The following is a 25085-nucleotide window of genomic DNA, read 5'->3' on the forward strand; positions in this document are numbered from 1 at the left end:
ACTTTATCTAATTCTTGCTTTCCTTTGACCAATACTTGCATGTTATCTTTTCCAAACCCTTTGCTTTCCACTTACCTATATCATTCATTATATTTAAGTGAAGTGTCTTCTATACAACATATAGTTAGGTGTGTTTTTTTAGCCTCTTCTGTTAGTCTTTGTGTTTGCACCATTTTATATTTAATGTAATCATTGATACTTGGGGTTTTAAAACTACCATATTTTTTTTCTTTCAGCTTGTCCACTGTTTTCATGGGTTGTTTTTTTTTTTCTGCCTTCCTATGGGTTACATGAACATTTTTTAGAATATCACTTTGTTTTATCTTAGAGAATATTATTGTATCTCTGAAGAGATCTTTTGATGGCTGCTAAAAACACCAGTGTATTTGTGTCATCACTATTGCTGGGTGGTATAGAAAATTCTAACTCTCCACTAGTCCGCCTCTGACATCATCGCAGTGGGATCGGAAAGATACACCTGATTATTATCAGAAGAGGGTAGAAGAACAGGTTCTCCAGATGATCCTTGTTGGTACTACAGCAGTGGGGAGAAAAGCCCCACCCTGTGAGGATGAAATTCCCAGCTCCCTACTTTAATCATCTCTGGCACTATCTCAGTGGGATATGGAAGAGTTGGGTAATGGGGTATTACAGCCTGGCAAGAGTAGAAGTCCAGGCCTTTGGTGATAGGGATTGGACCACAGTTTTTTCTATGGTGTTTGGCTTGAGTGAAGTAATTATCAAATAACAAGTTTTCAATCTTCTAAGCTGCTCCTTCTTGGTCATTTTGTTAGTGGGAACAGACTTTTGTTGGGGCTTTTTTTGGTCTGCTCCCATTAATGTTTCTAAGTAGCTGGTTTATTCAACTCCAAATCTGGGCACCTGTGGCTCAGTCAAGTTGATGTATAAATTTTACCATCACAGTATGCAACCATTCAAAACACTTCCATAGACATTATGTACATATATGAGAATACCAATGCTAACGTCAATATTATGTATGGGGAAGGGAAGAGTAGGTAAGGTGCTTGGGTAAAGCTCACCAAGTGTTGTGTGCAAGTGTACCATCATCACTATCAACTACACTATGATGTGAGATAATATGCACCAATAAAAGTATGTTAAAAATAAAATAAAAGCTCTGGCCTACCAAACTGGTAAATGGACCTAAAAATGAATTCTGACAAAAGTTACTCATAAATCACAATTCTAACTTTCTTTGAGATAGATGGAGAAACTCAAAGGGAATGAATATAGTCCCTCAAAGACCAAAAATTGGTTTAAAGTGAGCAGCCACTAAAACTTGAAGAGCAGTATGCATGATGGGAAATAAGAACCTTCAAGTCACTATGTCTCTTCAGGAGAGTTTTAGAGGAAAACTATTATAACTTTTATTTTTCCTAATTTATGTGTGTGGGAGTGCTAGGGGTTAAACGCACGGGGATTTTATCTCTGAGCTTTACACCCAGTCCTTTTTTTTTTTAATTTTAAAAGAGGGTCTCACTAAGGCCAGGTATGGTGGCACACGCTTGTAATCTCACCATTTGGGAGGCTGAGACTGGAAGATCACTGTTCACAGCTTCAGCTACTTAGTGAGGCCCCTTGCAACTAAGTGAGACCCTATTTCAAAAATAAAGAATAAAAATTAGGGCTGGGGGTGGCTCTCAAAGGTAGAATGCCCTGGGGTTCCATCCCCAAAACCACAAAAAAAACAGGGCCTCAGTAAGTTGCTGAGGCTATCTATACTCAAACCTGCAATCCTCCTGTCTTAGCTTCCCATGTACTGGGATCACAGGCGTGTACCATGTCCAGCTTTATCCTGCTTTTTTTCTTATAAGAATGTCTCTTTTCATTATGGAAACATAAAAAATTCAGAATAAGAATTTATCATTACCTATGATCCTTTTCACAATCTCCTAACACTTTCCCTGGAGCTACAACTGAATCTCAGGGGCTCTCTGGTGGTAGGTGTAGGCATCCCTTGCTGGGAAAGACTCTGGACTCTAGTAAATCTCCGCTTCCAGGTGTTTAAGTGACCTGATGCAAATCACTCCTCTAAATGGCAGTTTTGTTATCTGAAAATTAGAGGTTTCATATCTCTAAAATCAGTAATTATAGGAATTAGATAAGATACTATTTATGAAGCCCAATGCTAAACATATAGTAATGCTGGATAATGGTAGTACTGATCACTTACTATTATCATCATAAGATGGATTTTTGTCATTATAAGCTCTTAATAAACATTTTTTTACAGGCTTAAAAAAGTCCTATTGTATGAGAGTTCCATAATTAAACATTCCCTAGATGTTACCTAGATGTTAGACATCTATCTAGGTAGTCTTCAGTTTTTCCATTTATAATTAAGACTGCCATCTTATTGTTCAAATCTCTGTCTCCATTTTAGATCATTTCCTTACATTGGGCATCTTAGAGGAAGAATTACAAAGTCAAGAAGTAGAACCATCTGAAAGGAGATACCAAGAAAAAGACTTTTTTTAATTTTCAAACTTTGTATTTCCTAGGTGCATCAGATGGGGAAGAAGGAGGAGACACAGAAACGATGCAGCAAGAGACAGCTCCAGTTCCTGCTCCATCGAAGGAAACCACACAGGTGACAGTCACTGGGAGAGCCACAGCTGTAAGATTCTGACGTCAGCCTCTTCCACCCCTCTACAGCAATTCTGAGCCCTGTTAGCAGTTGGTTGTGGGATTTAAGGGAAGCTCTTACCTTCTCTGCCTTCAAAAATGCCATGCTTACCTAATTATGAACAGCAAAGCCTGTACCCCCCCCCAGTTTTTGTTTATTTTACTATACACATATATTTCACAATAATGATATTTTAGCTTTTATATCACATTTTCACTGGAAATTCAGACTTATTCTTTTTTGCCTTTTTTATTTTTTTCTACAAAATGCCTTTTTTTTAGTTTTTTAATTTTATTGGTACATTATAGTCTTACATCATAATATGGATCATGTTGACAATAGCATATATTCACACTGTACTTGGTGCCCTTCCCCACCCCTGTTTTCCTTTTCCCTTCCTCTCAATACTGAGTGTCCATGTCAACTATGTTATATTCATATGTATACACATGGTCCAATATAGCTTTCCCATTAATTAACCTCAGCCTTCTTCCTCCCCTACCCCTCCTTTCTGGTTTTGCTAAGGTTTCCCCTTCATTATCTGGAATCCTTCTGGTATCTTCTTATACTCCCTAACTTGAGCATATTAGAAAAAACATATGTCCCTTCTCTTTCTGTGCTTTGCTGATCTCACTTAACATAATGTTCTCCAGTTCTTACCATCTTCTTTCAAATGACATGATTTTATTCTTTATTGCTGAATAGAATTCCATTGTGTGTATTTCCCATACTTTTGCAATACATTCATCTGTTGATGGAGACCTAGGCTGGGTCCATAGTTTGTGGCTATTATGAATTATGCTGCTATGAATACGGGTATGCATGTTACTGTAGTTCTCTGATTTTAACCCCTTTGGAAAAATATCCAGGAGTGGAACAGCTGGATAATATGGTTGATCCATTCCCAGTTTTCTGATGAATCTCCACACTGATCTCCATAGTGGCTGAACTAGTTTGCACTCCCACTAACAGTGTAAGAGTTCCTCTTTCCCCACAATCTCCCCAGCATTTGTTGTTATTTGACCTCTTTATGCTTGCCACTCTGATTGGGGTTGGATGGAATCAGGCTAGTTTTGATTTGCATCTCCCTGATGGCTCATGATGTTGAACATTTATTTTTAAGTTGAATTACTTTATTGGCAAAAGAAAGGAAAAAATAGTTCACTGAACATTCCAAATAAGCAAAAGGCACTATGCTAGGCACTGAGGCAAATACATACATTTTTACTATAGTAATAGATACATAATACACTCATTTACAACAGAGCTCTAAATAAATACCGTACTTAATATACAATATTCTGAAAGTATTTGGGAGATTCATTTAGAATGATATTTCTGTATCAGAGACCATTAAATATAACTTTCTGATTTTTTTCATGTATGTATTGGCCATTTGTATCTCTTCTATGGTGAACTGTCTATTCAATTCAGTTACCCCACTACTTAGTGGGGTTGTTTGTTTTGCTAGTGTAGAGTCTTTTGAGCTTTTTGTATATTCTGGATATTAGCCCTCTATCAGAGTGGTAGCTGGTAAAGATCTTCTACCATTCTGTAGGCTTTTGTTGGGATGGGGTCTGGGGATGGAACCCAGGGGCATTCTACCTCCAAGCTACAGCTCCTACCCTATTTTTTATTCTATATTTTGAAACAGGGTCTCACTGAGTTGCAGAGCCTCACTAAGTAGCAGAGGCTGTCCACGAACCGCTACCCTCTGGACTCAGCCTCCTGAATGCTAGGATTACATTGTAGAATTCAGCTGGAAACCTATCTGGGCCTAGGCTTTTCTTTGATGGCAGAATTTTTATTGCTGTTTCTATTTCTTTGCTTGCTCAGGCTTGCTATGTCCTCTAGCTTCAATTTAGATAGGTTATATTGCATAGAAATCTATCAATTTCTTCCATGTTTTCCAGTCTACTAGAATATAAATTTTCAAAATAGTTTCTGACCATCCTTTGAATTTCTCCACTGTCTGTGGTGATGTCTCCTTTTTCATTTCTGATTTTAATGATTCTTTCTTTTGGTTAGATTGGCCAGGGGGTTGTCAATCTTATTAATCTTTTCAAAGAACCAGCTTTCTGTTTTGTTGATCCTTTGTATTTTTTTATTCTCTATTTTATTTATTTTTGCTCTGATTTTAATTATTTCCTGCCTCCTCCTGGTTTGGGGATGAGACTGTTGCTGTTTTTCTAGGTCCATGAGATGTGTCATTAGGTTGTTTACTTAATGATTTCTATTTTTCTTATGTGGGCACTCAATGCTATAAACTTTCCTCTTAACACTGCCTTTAAATTGTACCATAGATTTTGGTATGTTGTGTCTCTATTTTCATTTATTTCCAGGGATTTCTTTATTTCTCCCTTTCTTTCTTTCTTTTTTTTTTTTTTTTTTTTTGTATGTGTGTATGTGGTACTGGGGATGGAACTCATGGGCATTCTACCTCTGAGTGACACCCTCAGCCCTAACTTTTTATTTTTTATTTTTGAAACAGGGTCTTACGGTCTCGCTGAGTTGCAAGGGGCCTCATTAAGTAGCAGAGGCTGTCCACAAACCACGCTTCTCCAGTCTCTGCCTCCTGAAGGCAGGGATTACAAACATGCGCCACAACTCCAGGCTCTCTTCTTATTTCTGATATTATCCGGTTCCTCATTCAATAGAGTATCATTCAACCTCTGTGTATTTAATAGTTTCTTTTGGTCTTCCTGTTGTTTGTTTCTACTTTTATTCCATTGTGATCTGAAAAGATGCAGGGAGTTATATTACATCTTTGAATTTATAGTGAATGTTACAAATGTGATTACACCCACATTTGGGGTGTAACATTCACTATAATTATATCTTTTTTTTTTTTTTTCCGTGTGTGTTACTGGGGGTAGAACCCAGAGCTTTTCTACCTCTAGGCTGTACTACCAGACCTTTTTTTTTTTTTTTTTTTTACTTTATTTGGAAACAGGGTCTCACTAAGTTGTTGAGAGCCTCACTAAGTAGCTGAGGCTGGCTTTGAACCTGTGAGATCCTCCTGTCTAAGCCTCCCAAGCTCTGGGATTATGAGCCTGCGCAACCACGCCCAGCATCATTATATCTTCTTTTTTGTGTGTGTGTGGTACTGGGGTTCCTGGAAGCCCTTCTATCTCCAGGCTACACTCCCAGACCTATTTTATATATTTTATTTGGAAACAGGGTCTCTTAACCCAGCGAGGCTGGCTCCGAACCAGCGTGATCCTCCTATCTCCACCTCCCAAGCGCGGGGATTACAAGCGTGCGCCACCACGCCTGGCTCATTATATCTTCTTGATGAATTGTTTCATTTAATAAAAAGAAGTGCCGTGTTTTGTCTCTTTTGATGTGTTTTAGCTTAAAGTCTCTTTTTTGTATATCAGCATTGCTACCCCTACTCGTTTTTGGTCTCCATTACATGATGTATCTTTTTCCATCCTTTCACTTTGAGTCTATGAATTTCTGTAGCTGTGAGTTTCTTGCAAGCAGCATATATTTGGATCATGTTTTTTAATCCACATTGTCAGTCTATGTCTTTTAATTGGTGAGTGAAGTCCTTTGATATTCAGTGTTATTATTGAGATATGATTTTTGTTTCCTGTCATTTTGTGTTCTATATTCTGTTTGATATAATGTTATTTCTTCTTTGCTTAGTTGCCCTGATGATTGAATTAATCTCATCTCTGGTTCTAAAATTTACCTTTTTTTTCCTTATGATTTAATTCTTTAAGTATTTTCTCTAGTGCTGGCTTAATATTCATGAATTATTTTAAATTCTGCTGATTTTGAAACACTTTTATTTCTCCATCAATTTTGAATAATAACCTTGTTTGACATAACAGTTTTGGTTGGAAATTGTTTCTTTTAGGGTCTGGATTACATCTTGCCAGTCTCTCCTGGCATTCATGGCATAGGTTGTAAAGTCTGGAGGGATTTTTATTGTTTTGCCCCTATATGTTACCCATTCTTTTATTCTCGTTGGTTTTAAGATTCTTTCCTTGGCCTCTGTGTTGGTCATTTAGATTATTAATGTTGTTGTTGTAATGTCTTCTGTATACTGTTGGCTGTGATTTTGGTTTTGGTTTTTTGTTTTGTTTTGTTTTGTTTTTTGGTGGTACTGGGGAAGGAACCCTTCTACCTCCGGGCTACACTCCCAGACCTATTTATATTTTTATTTGGAAACAAGGTCTCTTAAGCCAGCGAGGCTGACTTCAAAACTGCACAATCCTCCTGTCTCCGCCTCCCAAGTGCAGGGATTACGAGCGTGCGCCACCACACCTGACCCGCTTTTGGTTTTGAGTGAACCAAAATGTTTTCTAACCATGATATTCTGTTTTCCGTTTTATCTAATTGTCCGTAATTTCTTTCTATTGCTATCTTCATTTCATTTATTGACCCTTTCATTTATTTCCAAGCCTCTTTCTGATTCTTTATTAATGTCTCAATTTCTTCTTTCATTTCCTGTATACTTACTTTGAGGCTTTTCATCACATTGAAGATCAGGATTCAAAATTCTTCTTGAATTTCCTGTAGGTCAGTATTCATGATTTCCCTTATTTCCTCGCTATTCCTCATTCTCATATTTTCAGAATTCCTGTGTATTTGCTTTTGTTGTCTTGTCATCTTCTTTCTTTTATTCTATGGATAACCTATCTGATTCAGTCTTATCATTAGGGATTTAGAGATGTCAGCAGGTTCGTGCATGGGTAAATAGTGGGTTTTTTTGGTTTGGGGTTTTGTTTTGTTTTTTTAGTGGTACTGGGGGTGGAACCCAGGGGCTTTTCTACCTCCAGGCTATACTCCCAGACCCATTTTATACTTTATTTGGAAACAGGGTCCCACTAAGTTGCTGAGAGCCTCACTAAGTAGCTGAGGCTGGCTTCAAACCTGTGTGATCCTCCTGTCTCAGCCTCCCAAGCTCTGGGATTTCAAGCTACAAGCGTGCGCCACCACGCCTGGCTAAAACAGTGGTTTTTTCAATGGTGAGGGTTGAGGGGGGAAGGAGCTGGAGTTATGGGTACAGGAGTAGGATAAAGTAGAGGATATGATTGAGTACAAATTTAAGTATAATAAGGTAGTGTCTAGTTGAGAATAAGAGATGATGATATAGTGGGATTCTTGTAGTTAATATAGAGTATGTAGATATAAAGGTATGACATACCCTGAGTATACAACAAGGATATATAGTAAGGGAAAAATGCTTAAAGAGGAGAGTAGATAGGATAGAGGGAGGACGCTTATAAAAGGAGTGGGCTGAGAGCAAACAAACATGGCAGGGGAGCAAACAGACATGCATGTAATAACAAAACAAGCAAAAAAAAACTAACAATTGTAAGAATAAATCAAAGGCTAAAAAAATTTAAAAAGCAGTAATGCTAGTTTACAAATAAGGGCCCCTATAATGTCTGTTATTTGTAGTAGCTTCTGGAGTATGTTCCAGTATCTCTCATTTGCTCTGTAACCTATTGTCGGCTTTAGTGTTTGTGTCCCTCTTTTGCCTCTGACCGCTTTGTGTTCAGGTGTCAGGGTGGTGGTTGTCACAATAAATTAGTTCCGTGTAAGTGTATGGTTCTGTGTTTTCCAGCCCTGGACTCTGGCCCTGGGCTCTGGCTCTGTGACCCAGGGCTCCACAATCTCCACCCCGGGTTCTATGTTCTCCGCTCTGGGCTCTGCGCTCTCAGGCCCTGGGCTCCACACTTTCCACCGTGGGCTCCACGATCTTCAGCCCTGTGCTCTGTACTTTCAGGCTCTCAGTTCTACACTTTCCAGACCTGGGATCTGCAGTTTCCAGGCCTGGGCTCTGTGTTTTCAGACTTTGGGCTCTGCACCTTTTGGCCCTGGGCCTTTGCCTCCCTACCAGCAACAGTGGAGGGTGTCCAGTGTAATCTCAGAGCGACCCCCTGGGACCCTGTGTGAGTACTGCAGCCTGGGCACTTTGGATCTTTCCTGTGTCTGTAGGTTCTAACCCACCCACCTTAGGGGTGGGTCGCCAGATCTTAGCCCACCAGGGTATCTGCAGCTGCTCTAGGCAGTCATCCCATCTGCTGAGGAGCAAGATTACCTTGCTGTCCTGTGGGCCAGGTATCTGGAGGGCACAGTGCACCACTGAGGGTGCCAGCTTCTGGTTATCACGCGGACTTTTGGATCTTTTTCTCTGTCCCTGAAGCGTGATGCTGGTCGCTTAAGATGCTGGAGCTCTGCTGCTGTCTTCTGTACTTCAAGTCCTTGGTTTACTTGCCAGAATTTCTTGGGGCTGCAGAATTATTGGTCGTGGTTTGGCCTTTGGGCTGAGATGGTGCCGGCAGCCATACCACTTCAGTCTCATGCTCAGGCTCTTTGCTGCGGATATCGAGATCTGAGTTTTGGATATTCTTCCACTGTGGTTCCCTTTTTTGTAATATTTGTAATATTTGTGTTTCCATTTGTAATATTCTTTGCTGCTTTGTTTTTCTTGTCAAGGAGCTACCTTCTCCGTAGTTGATATTCTTTTTGTTACAGCAACTGAGATGTGCTGCCAGTTGCCATTTTCTTTCTCCCCAATCCTTGACCTTCCCACCATGGGTCCATCCTTGAAAGACTTCCCAATTGAAAGACTTGCCATTCAGGACAGGGGTGCCAACCCAGCTTGAAATCTCTGACTCCTCCCCTGATTGCTCACACACTTTGTCTGGCGCCTCTGTGAACACCCCTGAGTTCTCTCACCCACCACCCCAAGAACAACTTCCTTGTTAGGCACGTTGTCCTTTCTGGAGTCTTCCTTCAGTTGTTCATGCACATAGAGCTTGAGTCTCCAATGGTACATATGTCCACTGGGATCAAAGTTTATGTCCATTATAGTATATAGCACAGTGTTGGGCATTTATTTGGCAGACATGACCAAGAATATGTTTTCTAAAAGTAACTACTTTTTTGTATCAGAAAAATTATTTTATGCTATTACTTTTTTTTTTCTTTGTCATGGGGATTGAACCCAGGGGCATTTTACCTCTGAGCTATACCTCCAGCTCTATTTTTTATTTTTTATTTTGAAACAGGGTCTCACTAAGATGCAGAGGGCCTCACTAAATAGCTGAGGTTGGCCAAGAACCTGCGATCTTCCTGTCTCCGCCTACCAAGTACTGGGATTACAAGCCCTCACCAATTTGCTTAGTTGCCATTACTCTATGGTGTGTGTGTGTGTGTGTGTGTGTGTGTGTGTGTGTGTGTGTGTGCAGGAAGAACTCCCTGGTGTTACACTGTCGACAACAACATACATTCAGGCTTTCTTTCTATCATCAGGTGGGAGCATTTGTTGCCCTAGTCAGGCCTCACAATTTGTATTCCTGAGTCCACACCGCCAATCTGTCCAATGTTTCTAGCAGCAGATTTATAACTTTGTAAAAGTTTTAAAATGCATGCAACTACATCATCTCAAGCAATAATTTTACATCTCAATAAACATCTTTGGCCTGCATAATAACAGACTTGCCAGCAGTTCTCCATCACCACCACCACCACCACCACCACCCAGGTATTGCTTCCAAAATAAATGATGAATTCCCCTACTCCTAGAGATTGCATCACCCTCTTTCCTTCTCAGCACCAGTCATTTTAAAGCCAGCCCTAGTGAGTTTGTAATTATGGTTCCCAGAATATAAACCCTTGTGAGGGATTTTTTTGACTTTACTGAGGCCGGCATGATGTCAGTGTCTTTCAGTGATTCCATGACCCATCCACTCCCCCTCAGAGACCACAGTGGACCTCTTTTCCTTCAGCTAGCCTCTTATCTCCTTGGATCATAAGGGAATCTTTATCAAGAATGCTTATTCCTTCTGTTCCTCACTCGCCTTTATTATATGTTTTAACTTTTAATTTAATTTTTATTTTATTTTATTTTATTTTTATTGGTGCGCTGTATTCATACATCATAGTAGGATACATACTTTTGTAGACATACATGCACACTTTTCCCAGTCAGCCCCCACCCAATCCCCACCCCATTCTCTCCCTATCCCTCCCTCCCATGCTTGGCTTAGTAGTTGACATCTAGTATTATGGCAATTAATCTAAAATCAAAAATGATAATCTCACATAACAGTTTCATTTGTCTGATACCAAGCTTTTGATGACTTAAAGATAACATTTCAATATTTCTTTTTGCTTTCTTTCTTACCAGAGAATATTTTTTTTTCTATTTTTTAGGTGAAACTATCATATATTTATATATTTATTTTTCAGAAAAATATCTATCCTAATATGGAATATGGACTCTAGGTACCCAAAACGATCTTGAAAAAGAACAAAGCTTTTTTTTTATTTTCTGATTTCAAACCATATAAAGCTACAATAATTGAAACAGTGTAGTACTATTCTAAAGGCAGATATATAAACCATTGGAGTTAAATAAAAGCCTAGAGCTAAATTCTTCCCTATATTGTCAAGTTATTTTTGACAAGGTTTCCACGAACATTTGGTGGTGGAAATATTAATCTTTTAACTAAATATTGTTAAAAAATAATAATTACATGGAAAAGATTAAAATTGGACCCTTACCTAATCCCATATACAAATATTAACTCAAAATAGATAAAAGGCCTAAATATAAATCTTAAGACTATAAACTTTTAGGAGAAAATCTGGGTCATTAAACCTCACAACATTGAAATTGGCAGTGATTTCTTGGTTATGATTTCAATGGCACAGGTAACAGAGGAGTATACAAACTCCCTAAAAAATAAAAAAAATATTGTATATCCAAAGACAATGTAAACAGAGTTAAAAGTTACTAATAGAATGGGATAAAATATTTCCAAATGCTATATCTGAAGGTATATTAATATTCCAAGTAGAAATCCTAGAAATTAACAACAATAAAGGCAAACAATACCCTTTAGAGATAGGTAAAAGACTAACATAAATAATGAATCTCCACAGATAACCAATCTTAGTTGTCTGTTGGATAGAAAATCTTGTTTCTCTAGTTCTGGAGTGTGTTACCTATTTCTTCTTTGTAGTTAATCTCTTTGAGTATTTTCTCTAGTGCTGGTTTTGAAGACATAAATTCCTTCAGTTTCTGTTTGTCATGGAAGCTTCTTATTTCTCCATCTAATCTGATAGAAAGTTTTGCTGGGTAGGAAATTTTTGGCTGGAAGTTGTTTTCTTTCAGAGTTTGGAATATGTTACTCCAAGCCCTTCTGGCTCTCATGACTTGGTTTGGGAAGTCTGGAGTGATTCTAATTGGTTTGCCTCTGAATGTCACTTGGCCCTTTGTTTTTGTTGCCTTTAAGATTCTCTGCTTGGCTTCCACATTGGTCATTTTGACAATTATGTGGCGTGGGGATCCTCTTCTCCGATCCTGTCGAAAGGGAGTTCTATAAGTTTCCTGGATGTGTGTATCGACCTCTTGCTCTATGTTTGGAAAATTTTCTGCTATTACTTCCTTGAAGAGATTGTTGATCCCTTTGGTTTCACTTTCTTTTCCCTCCTCTATTCCAATTATTCTTAGGTTAGCTCTCTTAAAATGGGCCCATATTTCTTCAATATCAGATTCCTGCTGTCGGATATTTTTTTCTAGATTAGAAACTATGCGTTTATTTTTGGTTTGCTCATCTTCTAAGAGTGAGATTCTGTTCTCCATGTGGTCTAATCGGTTGTTTGTGCTTTGAATTGAGGCCTTTACTTCATTAATTGCATCCTTTATCTCTTTTTGGCTCTCTCTGAGTTCTTTTCGAAGCACCTCTATTATTTCTACAGTTATTTTCCTGATTTGATCTTCTAGAAATCTCTGATTTTCTGTTTTATCGGGTTCTAATGTTGTGGGGTTGTGGGCATTTATTGCTCCAGTATTATTCCTCTTTCCCATGATTTCGGATGTTTGTGCCTTCTCTGGGTTCTTCCCTTGGGTCACTATGACTTCACTTAAGGTGTTCTGGAGCTCGAGTCAGTAGTATCTCAGACCCCACTACTCCTTTACTGGGTTTTATCACAGAGTCTCCGACCCAGAGAGTCGATAGAGGCTGCTTTAGACTGTTGGGGGTGCCAGGTTGCACATTCTCCTATGGTGTGATATCTCTGCCACCGCCCCTCCCCCACTGGGTTAAGACCCAGGGAGTACAGTACTGGGATTTCTCCTCTGTGGCCCGCAATTTGACTCACTGTTCTTGAGTACGCAGATGTAGCTGTACTGGCCTCGCTGAATTCGGTGCTGCTGCCACCGGTGGTAATATGGCGCCGCTGCTACACCCTCGGCTGTGGGGCTGGTGTTTTTCTTCTTGGTTTTGATTTCCACTCTGAATCCCTGCAGCGTGTGCTGAGCTCGGCCACTGGGAGCTTTAGATGCTCTTTGCGCGGAGAAATCCCGCCTGGCTGTTCCGCAGTGGCTCACCTCGGCTTGCTGTAGCCGTCCCGTGAGTTCGCCGGTGCCGCTGGCAGTATGGCGCTGCTGCCGTGTCTGCCGCGTCCTCGGGCGTGAGGCCGGTTATCTCCTCTGTGGCTCTGTTCTCAGTCCGCTTTCTCTCTGGAGCCTGGTGATTTTTTGTTTCACTGGTGATGGTGTTTTCTGGCTATGAAAGGCGCTGATTTTGTGGTAATGGAGATTTGTTGTTAGCGGGGCTCTTAAGCCCCGCTTTTCTCGGTCGCCATCTTCCCGGAAGCACTTTTAATTTAATTTACTTGAGCATTGCTCATTTTGTATTTCTTTAACTCTTCGTTTTTAAGATCATTCTTGATTGTTGCTAGGAGAAAAATGGGTCTATAAGTTCCCACTCTCTGATTTACCCTTATTCTTTCATCTCAGTTCTGTTCTTCTTTGTATCAATCTACTGTTCCACAACAAATTGCCCTAAAGTCTGTTGTTTAAAACAGAAAAAAAAAATGCAATATCTCACAGTTCCTATCATCTCACTATCATTTTTTAGCTCAGTGTCTCTGACTTTACATCTTTCATCAAGTGTCCATGGGGGTTAATCCACTCTGATGCTCACTCCTGTGGGTATTGGCTGGCAAGTACCTGCCTTGGAGCTTCTCCACATGTGTGCCTCACAGCATGGCAGCTGGCTTGCCAGGACTCAAGACAGAATCCACACTTTATAACCTAATCTCAGGATTGATGTCCCATCACATCTGCCGTATTCTACTGGGACCAAGTCAGTAAATCAAGTCCACGTTATGAAAGGGCATGAGTACAAGGAAACAAGGATGACTGGGATTTGTCATGGAAAATGGCTACCACAATCTTCCTCTGGCCCCCACGATTTACGTTCCTTCAGTATACAAGGTATATTGTAAAAGTCTCATCCTGTTACAGCATGAGCTCAATCTCCAAAATCTCAGAATCAAAATCAGGCCAAGGTACAGTTGAGGTTCCTTGCTTCTAGTTCTCTAAGCTTAAGTCTTTTGGTTTATTTTGTTTCAACCGATGAAACTGGAGAGAAATACTGTCTTCCATACACCAAACACACAGTGGTGGGACAGGCATGGGAAAGCCTCTATTAATATTTCTGTTCAAAAAGGAAACAAATAAGAGACACAAGGAGTCATTTGTTCAACAAAGCAAATGTTACAAGTTTCCTGATGAATTCTCAAGGCCCAGGAATAATTCTCCATGTGTCTTGTCCTTTGGACACTTTGTTCTGCCCTTTGTGTATTTTTTAAAAATGAGAAGTGACAAGCATTTGCAACCGAGCAGTCCTTTCAACCAACATGCATTTTGGCAGAATTCTGAAAGTCCTTAGTGTTCTATTCATTGTATTCTCTGACCCTCTGAGCCCAAACTAATAGTATTTCTGCATGTATGATTCCTTTAAACACAGTGTGGATTACCTGTGATTCCTCTGGAGGTTTACCTCATTAGGCAAAAGTCATATCTACAAATCTTTTCCAGATAAACCTTTCTCTACCTTGGGCTCCTTCTGTGACAACTCAGAGGCAAAACCTCTTAAGTTTCCTCAGGCATATTGTTAGACAAGATCTATGAGGCACATCCCTAGTGTTTTTAAATAGCTCTTCTGTGACCAAACATGTGGCCCATGCCTGAAATCCCAGTACATGACAGGAAGAATCTGAAGACAGGAGGATTGCAGGTTTAAGGATAGTCTCAGCAACTTATCAAGACCTAGTTTCAAAATAAAATAAAACAGCTGGAGTGTGTGTGACCAAATAGTACAGTAGTCCCCCTTATGCATGGTTTTATTTCCATAATATGAGAATATTAAATAGAAATTTCCAGAAATAACTAATTCATAAGTTTTAAATTGTTCACCATCTGAGTAACATGATGAAATCTCACACCATACCTTCATCTACTTGGGATGGAAATTATTCCTTTGTCCAGCCCTCAGCCTAGGTCTTTTCTCAGAGAGAAGCTCAGCTTTCCTAGGTTTTTTCCTTACTCGCCACCTTATAGTTTATCAATTTCTGACATAATCTACTAATTCTAGACGTAGTGTATGAGGACCAGAACTCTCCCATCCACCTCCTGTTCTCTCTCCAGCTGCTGCCTCCCTAATGACACATTACCACATGTTAGTTAAAGCAGTTGTTCACTGTGACATTATTGTGACCATGGAAATATTATTTAAGGCTGAGAAAAAGAGAAGCTATAATCACCTCTTCTTTCTTATACAAGTCTTTATTTTCATGCCATTAATAATTGCATCATTTCTATTTGCCTGGATTTCTGTATTCCTACTGTTAATTGATTCCATATGTTTGACCATCTCTTCCACATGCCCATGAGTAACATTTTCCATATGTTCAAGTAGATCAGTTCTTTTTCTTTCCTTCAGACCTCCATACCCTCATTCTACCAAAATTGGTTATTCTCTGGGCTCATTGAATAATTGAGGCCCCTGGTCATCCTGGATGCCCCTTCAATGTGCTTCTGGGTTGGACTCCCTCTTTGCTGAATCCTAGATTTTTCCTTAGTCTTGGTTTAACCCTTTATTTTTCTGGAATAAAGCCTTTGGTATCTGAGAGTGGAAAGTCAATTTTTCAAGACCTTATATTTCTGAAAATGTCCCTGTCCTACTCTTACACTTAGTAAATAGTTTGGCTGGGTATAAAAGTTTAACTCAATTTTGAAGGAATTGCATTCTATAATCTATTAATGCTGTTCAAAAGTCTTGACACCACTGTTTTTCCTGATCATTTGTATCTTGTATGTTAAATTTCTTTTTGGAAGTTTTCAGAATCTTTATCTAGGATTTTCACACATTTTGTTTATCCATGATTTTCATACATTTTATATTGATGCTCCTTGGTGGAAAACATTGTTTTTTTAATCATTGTACTAATTTTTCAGTAGAATGTCATGTTCTAAAAAGTTTCCTTTAGCTCTGGAAAGGTTTTCTTGGTTGTTTCTTTGATCACTCCATCTCTACAATTTCTTATAACTTCATTTTTAGCAATATCTTTTATTGGAGTGTTGAATCTTGGGCTGGTTCTCTAATTTTTTTGCCAGTTTTTATCTCTTTCTGGGATATTGCCTCTTCAAGCCTTCCTCTTACAGTTTTTATTCCAATGCTTTTATTTATCTTAATGTTTACATGATTTCTGACTGTTCCTTTTTTAATAGTACCCCTTGTTCTTTCATGGCTGCAAAATATTCACTTCCTGGGAATGTCAATTTTAACCATTTTGAAATAGGTTCTCTTTCCTCTGGGTTCCTTTTCATTTGCTCTCATCTTGGAAACTTTCCTGATGCCTAATGAAAATTAGTCATTTATTCTTATTAAAGTCAAACTCACTAAAAACTTGATGTAAAGTCTTTGTGTGTGATTGGAATTTGTTGATTAGTGTACTTCAGTGGAGTAATGGAATAACAAGCTAGATTTTTACTGTAGGACCCTGAAATGTCACTTTCCTGTGGCATTTTTCTAAGGCTATTTCATTTTTCTAGAGGAGAATTCAGTAGTCTCCTGCCTGCAGTAGGACAGAGGCAAGAAATGGAAGTAAGCCTCAACCTCTGTCTTCTTTTCCCTTGCCAGACTTCTTGGTCCACATTATCTCTCCAGAGAGTAAACCTTCAGTGTGCTGCCAGGAAGGGCTAGTGAAGAGAAGCAATAATGGGATGGTCATTTGGCTGACAGGGCAGGGGTGCAGCCTAGTGGGGTTGGGTTGCTAATCGTTCTAAATATAAACTTTGGACCAATCTTTTTCTTTGCAACTCTTCACTCTCTATAGTACTTGCAATTCATAGTACTAAACTTTTTCAGAGTCCATTAACGCAAACAGAATCACTTATTGTTAGCGTCTACCTTTTCAGAAACACTGATGCTAGCTTTCTCTGTCGGCTAAGTCGCTTTCACTCATTTCAACCACAGGTTATAAAAATCTCTCTACGGCTCTTGTTCTTTCTCCTAGTTTCTTGGGTTTTGTTGATTTATGCCTTTTCAGTGCCCTTTATGTATCGTTTAGCGGCATTTTAGGGCTGACCTAGCATATCTAACCAGGAGAATCATTCTTAAATTATGTCATTTTTAATACTTTAAGGAATTGAGAACATACTCCAAATGCCTCACTTGAAAGCTATGCCTTTTTTATATTTTGGGGACAAATGATTCTTCAGACTATATTTTTAAGATTACTATAAAAAAATAACATTACTGATCAACCGTCAAAGTCATTTTCTACTGGAATTGATTTCCAGAAATGGCTAGTGGCCTGACCTGAGTCTGCTGTACATTTCCCCCCAGCCTTTCTTAGAGTAAACATCATTATTTATAAGTCAACTGGCTAAATTTAAGAATCTGCAATACTGCAGATTGAGATTTTCAAAACGCCATCTTACCTCTGTGGAAATTAACCCTATAAATGTAGCTTCTTCATTAGCACTCCATTTCAGCCAACTAGATTATCTGATCCTGGAAGACAAATGTTATATTTCATTTCCTTTAGGACTTTTAAACCTAATGCAGTTTCTTTACTAAAACAGTTATTCAAACATTTTTCCTATGCAAACTATATTTTTATTTTTTCTTCTAGAATTGAAGAGTCTGTATCCTTACAACTTAAATATCTCTTTTCTTTATGGTATTAGGGATTGAACCCAGTGGTGTTCTACCTTTGAGCTAAATCCCAGCCTTATTTTATTTATTTTTGTTGTTGTTGTTGTTGCTGTTGTTGTTGTTGTTGTTGTTGCTGTTGTTGTGAAATGGGGTCTTGCTAGGTTGATGAGAGTCTCACTGATTTTCTGAGACTGGTCTCAACCCTGCAATCCTTTTGTCTCAGCCTCCCAAGTACTGGTATTACATGCATGTTCCACCATTCCTGGCTTTGAACTCATTTTTAGCGTGAATTTATGTTGTATCTGAATTAATCAGCTTTGTAAGCCTAGCGTAATTGCAACCTACGCATTTAACATATTCTGACAGAATGTCCCCATATGCTATATAAGAAAATGTTAACAAATTTCTGAATCTGCTTCCCAAAACCCTTGATACTGGTAAAGAGACACTATACCTTAAGAAATCTAATAATCACATCCAGCCTTTGCCTAAGAAGCATGTTGACCTGGTCTGTAATTGGATTCTTCTGACAACCTGGCGGCTTCTGGGACATATTAATGGCCTTGGCACAGTTTTTACTGGCATATACCAACATCAAATAGACATGTATCCTCAGAACAGCTTAACTTTCTAAATAAGAAAGGCCATGATATATTTCTTTTCTTTAGCCATATACAATTGCTCTTTGCAAGTTTTTTGTTGTACCTGAAAAACTAAAATTTCAAGATTCCCATGTTATTTTAATCTTTTTAATCTTCACCTCCTCTAACTAGAACAGAATCTAAAAACTGCTGGTTCTTGGCCCAGTGACTTGAAGAAATTATGTAGTCTTGTATCTCTCTCTCTGACTTGAAACTATAGGCATTGCTTTAATCTGCAGGCTGCCTACACCCTTTCATAGAAAGTTTCGTCTGTAATTATGTTAAACAGAGTGAGTGGAGATAAGATTGCTTTAGTTAGTTCTTTACCAGCTTATACAGAGTACTCTCTAGTTGGAATGGAAACTTAATCAAGGGAAAACTTGGACTAAGTTTTCACTTACATTTTATATCTCACTTGGCAACCTGTTTGAAAAATGTTGCATAAAAGATCCAGCACAGGAAACATTTTATATTCCTGCTTATGATTAATAAATGTGGAATCTGAGGCATGCTATTTTATAAATCAAGGTCTTAGTCCAAATTTCCTGTTTTTCTACCTTAAAAAACAAAACTCAGGATAAAAATAGCACTGAGCCTTATAGAGTACTCAGGGGTCAAGGCAAAAGGCAAAATAAATTACTCTAGATGCCACAGTGTTGAGACTGTTATCACCATTAGGAGACACATTCATTTTGTAGTCACTATGAAAAAGCATGTGGTGCAGTTGATGTTAGGAAACATAAGTAAATATGTCCTACTTTGGATTTTCTGTGCTGACTGAAAATAGGAAAGTCATGGATAATACAAAATAATAAACCAGTGACTTGGAAATGCAGGCTCATACACAGTCAGCTTATGGAAAAGCCCAGTCACTTTAGGCAGAGACAGCCTTACCACATCATAATTTTAATCACATCTATTTCTTCTTCCTGTGATTTTACAAACTGGCCCTGTCTTTAATACTCTGCACACATCAAGCTCATATATACGATCACTCACGCATTTTGATCCTTGTTCAAAGATTTTCCATCTGAGTCATCTGCACGTCCTGGCTTTTGCACATTCTCTCAGTTTGGCCCCTGCATAATAAGCTTCAGTGGGTCTTCCAGCATCGCAGTCTGTAGAATATTAGCAAAGTACTCTAAAGAATAAGTGCAGGGCAGAAAGTGCTTTGGGACTCTTACCATTTGTTGACACTTCATCATGTGAAGATGAAAGTTTTCTTGTTTATGTTTCTTTTATAGCCTAAAGAATGTTTCTTGATACAACCAAAGGAAACAAAAGAAGAGGCCACCAAGACCAGGAAGTGGAAAAAGGTAATATTAATAATTTCTCACAGTGGTATGGCCCCAGGTGGTTTCCATCACATTTCTTTGATGAAGCAACTATTGTAATCCCCACTTGAGGGATGCAAAACTCGGCCAGGCACAGTGGTGTCCACCTGAGGCTGAGACAGGAGGGTTGCAGTTTTAAGACCAGCCTTAGCAACTTAGTGAGACCCTGTTTCAAAATTTAAAAAAATAAAATAAAATAGGATCGGGGATAGAGCTCAGAAGTAGAATGCCTCTGGGTTCATTCACCAGTACAGAAGAGAGAAAAAAAGGAATTGGAAGATTCAGTAGGGTTTGATGCCTTTCCTATGGTCACTAGTAATAAGTATTCCTTGTGATGCTAAATATAAATTCTTCTGATTCCTATTTCAGTCTTGTGGAGCACCAAACATCTTCATTACTCACCCTGTGTTTTCACTGTGGTTAAGTGTAAGATCTGGGTTTCTACTTCGAGAAGGAGCCCAGAGATATTCTCCCCCACTGGCCACTCTGCTTCTATCCAGGAAAAGAAATTTACTGAACTCCCTTTCCTACTCATTTCAGTTTTTAAGAACTTATGCCTTAATATATTAATAAAAAGAAAATAATGAAAATAATAAGCAATCAAAGGTAAAATAAGGCATTTCTAACTCTAATTTTGAACCATAATTTAAGACAAAAGCTCCCTTCCATTTTGATATTTGTCTTTAAACATAGAAGACTATCACTCCGCTTAGAGAAAGTATAGTTAGCTTTCGCCTTCCACCACAGTTGTGCAAACCGCAGTGTCATTCTCTCCCTGCCAAGAAGGGTCTGCTGCTGAAGTCAGCAGAGGAAATGTGATTGGGATTAGAGGGAAGAAGATGGACTCAAACCAGTTACTTAACAGCAAGCTTTTAGAAAACTCAAGGGTGCGCACATGTTTTCTTTTCTCACAAAGGGCCAAATAGGAAGGCGAGGGATGCCAAATTGGCTGAGGTTTGGCAAGTCCTTAAAGAAATTGCTTCAACTTCTCTTTGATAATTTGCACACTAATGGCCTTCAGGAGTGTTAAGTTCTGTGGCTCAAGGTCAGAACTCTAGCTGGAGAGTTTAGCCTTGGCTGAGGTCATGTCCACTGATGACATATTTCTAAAAGTTAATTTCTTTGACCATTCTTGGCAGTGGTGTAGAAATGAGGATATTGTGGAAGGAGGGGAAAGAGTTGGGCTAAGGGTGAGGGGTGACTCCTTCTGGGTCTTGGTAATATTAGAAGGAAGTGGAAAGGGAAGCTTCTGATGACATGAATGGGGGTGTGCTCCCAGAACATTGCAGCATCGACAGAAGTGCTTTGCAATCGAGTCGGAAGTAGACTGCTGTTGGAAAGTGTTTCCTGTGTGACCTTCGGTAGGGCCCCTTCAAGACTGTCAGGCTCCCAGGACTTTAGAATCAGGGCAGTAAAGTCCCCTTTTCAGGAGGCCCTTATGCTCAGATGACTTCTGCAGGTTTAATTCTAATGCCAGAAATCCAAACTCAAGACCAGGTTAGGCAAGAAATTCTCAAAACTCTACTCTTCCAGGAAATACAGTCATTTAAGGCAAGTTTCCATAGCAGCAACAGTGCTTTGCCTTTTAACAGAAATGACCCTATTATGAAGTCTCACACGGAAACTTCACTTCTTTAGAAGTCATAGATGAAAAGTACAAGGAGCCATTTAGAGATCACTCCTTCGTTTTTTCAAAGCAATAGTTTTGTCCAGGAAGTGTCCACGAAGTTTCCTCAAGCATATTTATTAGAAATTATAGTCCTGTTCAGCTACCACCAAAAGCTGCGTCCAGTTTGAATGCGAGAGGAATGAGCCTAAACCAAATGCCAGTTTAAAATCTTTCCATTTTTTTCCTTTTCATAACTTAGAGGAAAATTACTGAGATTCTTGCAAAATCAGAGCCCAAACCTGGAACACCTGAAGACCTGCAGAAACTAATGAAGGACTATTACAGCAGCAGCCGCTCAGTGATTGAACTAGAAGAACTGATGCTACCAGGTATAGCCAGGCTTTGATTTTCCTAAAGATGCAGAGCAAAAATGCTTCTTTTTTACCAAACCTCTCATTTGGGGAGGGTATCTCAGCCAGTAAATAAGTATATTTTCCAAGTAATAATATCCCTTTCATCAACCTAATAGTTTTTTGTGTGTGTGCTGTTTTGTATTGTTTTGTTGTTTTTTGTTTTGTTGTTTTTAGGGGTTTTTTGAGGGGGGGATATTGATAGTGAGGCTTAAACATAGGGCTTTGCACATGCTAGGCAAGCACTAAGCCACCTCCTTTTTTTTTTTTCTGCAGTACTGGGGATTGAGCCCAGGGGCATTCCACCTCTGAGCTACACCCCCAGCCCTACTTTTTATTCTTTATTTTGAAACAGGGTCTCACTAAGTTGTAGAAGGCTTCCCTAAGTAGTCGATGTGGGCTGAGAGCTTGCAATCCTGGCTCAGCCTCCCAACTGCTAGGATTACAAGCATCCACCCCTAAGCCCAGCTTTTATTTAATTTTAAAATGGAGTTTCAGGTGGGGCATGGTGGAGCACACTTGTAATCCCAGCATTTGGGAGGCTGAGACCAGAGGATCACAGTTCAAGGACAGCCTCAGCCACTTAGTGAGGCCCTTTGCAACTCAGTGAGACCCAGTTTCAAAATAAAGAATAAAAAAATAGGACTGGGGATGCAGCTCAAGGTAGAAAGCCCCTGGGTTCCATTCCCAATACCTAAAAAAAAATAATAATAATAATAATAATAATAATGGAGTTCCAGCCAGGAGGGGTGGCCCATGCCTATAATCCCAGTACTTGGGAAGCTGAGACAAGGAGGATCTCCTGAGACAGGAGATTCAAGGCCAGCCTTAGCAAGACCCTCTTTGGAAATAAAATGGCTGGAGTATAGGTCAAGGATAGAATTTCCCTGGGTTCAATCCCTAGTACAAAAAAAAAGAAAAAAAGAAAAAAACAGAGTCTTGCTATGTTGCTCAGGCTGGACTTCATCTTATGATCCTCCTGCCTCAGCCTCCCCAGCAGCTAGGATTACAGGTGTACATCACCATGCCCAACTCAGTCTAATAATTCTGTCTTACTGTTGATCATTTCTTCATTTGTTAAACCTAATACCAAAATTTGTGATTCTTTTTTACTCAAAAGACTAATTGTTGAGTATGCAGTTTTTTGAGCAAATGCTTCAAAGAGTAAGAGACCCTAATGAGGACAGAAGTTACATTAAAAAAAAAAAAAAAAAGATTGGGCTGGGCGTGGTGGCGCACGCTTGTAATCTCCGTGCTTGGGAGGCAGAGACAGGAGGATCGCGCTGGTTCAAAGCCAGCCTCGCTGGCTTAAGAGACCCGTTTTCCAAATATAAAAATAGGTCTAGGAGTGTAGCCCGGAGGTAGAAGAGTTTCCAGGAACCCCAGTACCACCAAAAAAAAAAAAAAAGATTGAAAAGGAGAGATATGAAGCTTTTGCTCACTCCTCCTTAGTAGACAAGAGCTTTAGCCCAAAAGAGCATGCTAGTTGTGTTGCCATCTCTCTCATGGATTCCTAGTCATGGTTCTGTTTTAGAGCAGTATTTCAGGTAATAGCCCAGACTCTTTCATGCAAAGTCTACTTGGCTTGAAATTTAGCAGGGTTCATACCTCAGCCAGGTGGTTCTTACACTAACTGTGGTTTGAGATCTGCTGCCTTAGAGTATTTATAATTAAGCTGATTTGTTTAAATTAAAATACTTAACTTCAACTTATGATACATCCTGTATCTCTTTGAGACAGGGATAGAAGAAAACAGATACTGTCATAAAAGCAAGCCATAAAGAGTTTGGGTACACGGCTCCTGATGAGTTATTTATAGATTAATACTGCTTTTGGAAAAAGTCGAGGGTAGCTTGATTTCCTTTTTCCATTACAACTTTATGCTTTCTAGAAGCTTGAGAAGCTGGAAAACAGTCTGTTCCCTGAATTTTTATAATTCTTTTGTGATAGGCTTTTTCAGAAAGCGCACTTTGGGTTTGGAGACATGCGTGCCCCTGTCTGTTTCTTTTCCAAGAAAATTACCCTTTAGGGAATTGAAGGAGTACATTTGACATGAGCAAGCCTTGATGTTTTGGGCTTCCTGAGCCCAGATGGCTCCAAAAGCAGCTAGAAACCGCTCTTCTCAGCACCCCAGCTCCTCTGATGTGAGAGCTGTCCTGACCGCTGTGTCGCAGGAACCAAGGGTTACAGCACAATGTAACTCCTCTCAAGCTTCAGCTGAAGTCTGACTTTCATTGTGACTCTGTGGCTGTTTTTCCCTTCCACTTCTTGGTTAGAGCCTCCTTTGAATTTAGGAAGGAAGGATCTGTGAGTTAATGGCACCCCCTACTATTCTGTTACTTCACGGAACATCAAAAACCTTGATTCTCTCCAGAATTGTTGAAAGCTAAAGGTCAGAAGAAATCTTTAAGGAGTCATATAAGTTCCATACTGAGTTTGGGCTGTATTATTGTTGTGTTCAGTAGCATTGCTAGACAAGGATGTGTATTTATGGATTTGTTTAGGGAGAAAAGAAGCTAGATTAGAAATACAGCTCCCCCCAAAATGACTTTGATCCTCAGTTAAAAATTAAGCCATTCTGAGACACAATGGCCTAAGACTTCATTGGAAGGTTTAGGAGAAAAGTCCTGAATTATTGAGACCAAGGACGAACGGAAGTTTGAGCTAGGATAGAGGAAAATGCCGTACTTTAAAAAATAGACCCAGGAAGGGGCATGAGTAGTAGGTGCTTATAAATATTGTTTCCCACACAGTTGTCAAGTGTCTAAATTAGCTTTGAGGTTGTTGTGTCTGTAGAGTGAGAGCATGTCTTTTTAATTAATATTGTGCACTGTACAGTGTACACTGTTACTGACATAGGCATAGGCACTGCATTCAGGTTTTGAGGCCAGAGTTACAGGAGTCTGCTCTCTCCTGAGAGCCGCAGTGTGGTTTAGATCAGTGATCCTAAAAGGCTATAGGCGAGCTGCAGCCAAACCCCAGAGGAACTTAAGAAGCAGCGCAGGCACGCCCTCAAGGGACTTTGACACACTGCACCAAGGAAAATCTACCCCAGAGATCTGTCTTTGGTAACACGCTCCAGGTGAGTCTGATCATAACCAGGCCTGGAGGATTGCAGTTTTAAAGGCCATCAAAGGCTTACAACATATAAGAGGCATCATCTTTAAATTTAGTTACATAATGTGATTTATATATGCTGGGTCACAATGTACATTTCATTTCACTTACTACGTTTGTTCTAACACTTTACTATGTTTACAGAGACATTTTTCTTATAGAATTAGAATGATAATCATAATGTTGCTTTTTTGTATCTTAAGTAAAGAATTAATAATATTTCATAAAATTGATAGGTCATGATTGTCATTGGTCCGCAAGGGACTTTTTTATTTCAATGTGTTATGTTGTCCTTTATTGTGAGGTTGCATTGTGTTGGATTTTGATGCATTATTACTATTAT

At 39.3% G+C, this 25085-nt stretch overlaps 1 protein-coding gene across 1 annotated transcript in view; it reads left to right on the plus strand.

The window, feature by feature from the left end:
* Positions 1-25085, plus strand: part of CMSS1 (cms1 ribosomal small subunit homolog) — a gene marked incomplete at both ends in the record, with an annotated part of 375234 nt that overhangs the window by 332446 nt on the left and 17703 nt on the right. The window contains 3 exons of the mRNA XM_080696219.1: positions 2526-2614; positions 19517-19588; positions 21475-21604. Coding sequence (XP_080552345.1) covers positions 2526-2614; positions 19517-19588; positions 21475-21604 — 291 coding nt within the window. The remainder of the gene's footprint in view (positions 1-2525; positions 2615-19516; positions 19589-21474; positions 21605-25085) is intronic.

This window comes from Muscardinus avellanarius (assembly GCF_963383645.1).
Source record: "Muscardinus avellanarius genome assembly, chromosome: 5".
NCBI lineage: Eukaryota > Metazoa > Chordata > Mammalia > Rodentia > Gliridae > Muscardinus > Muscardinus avellanarius.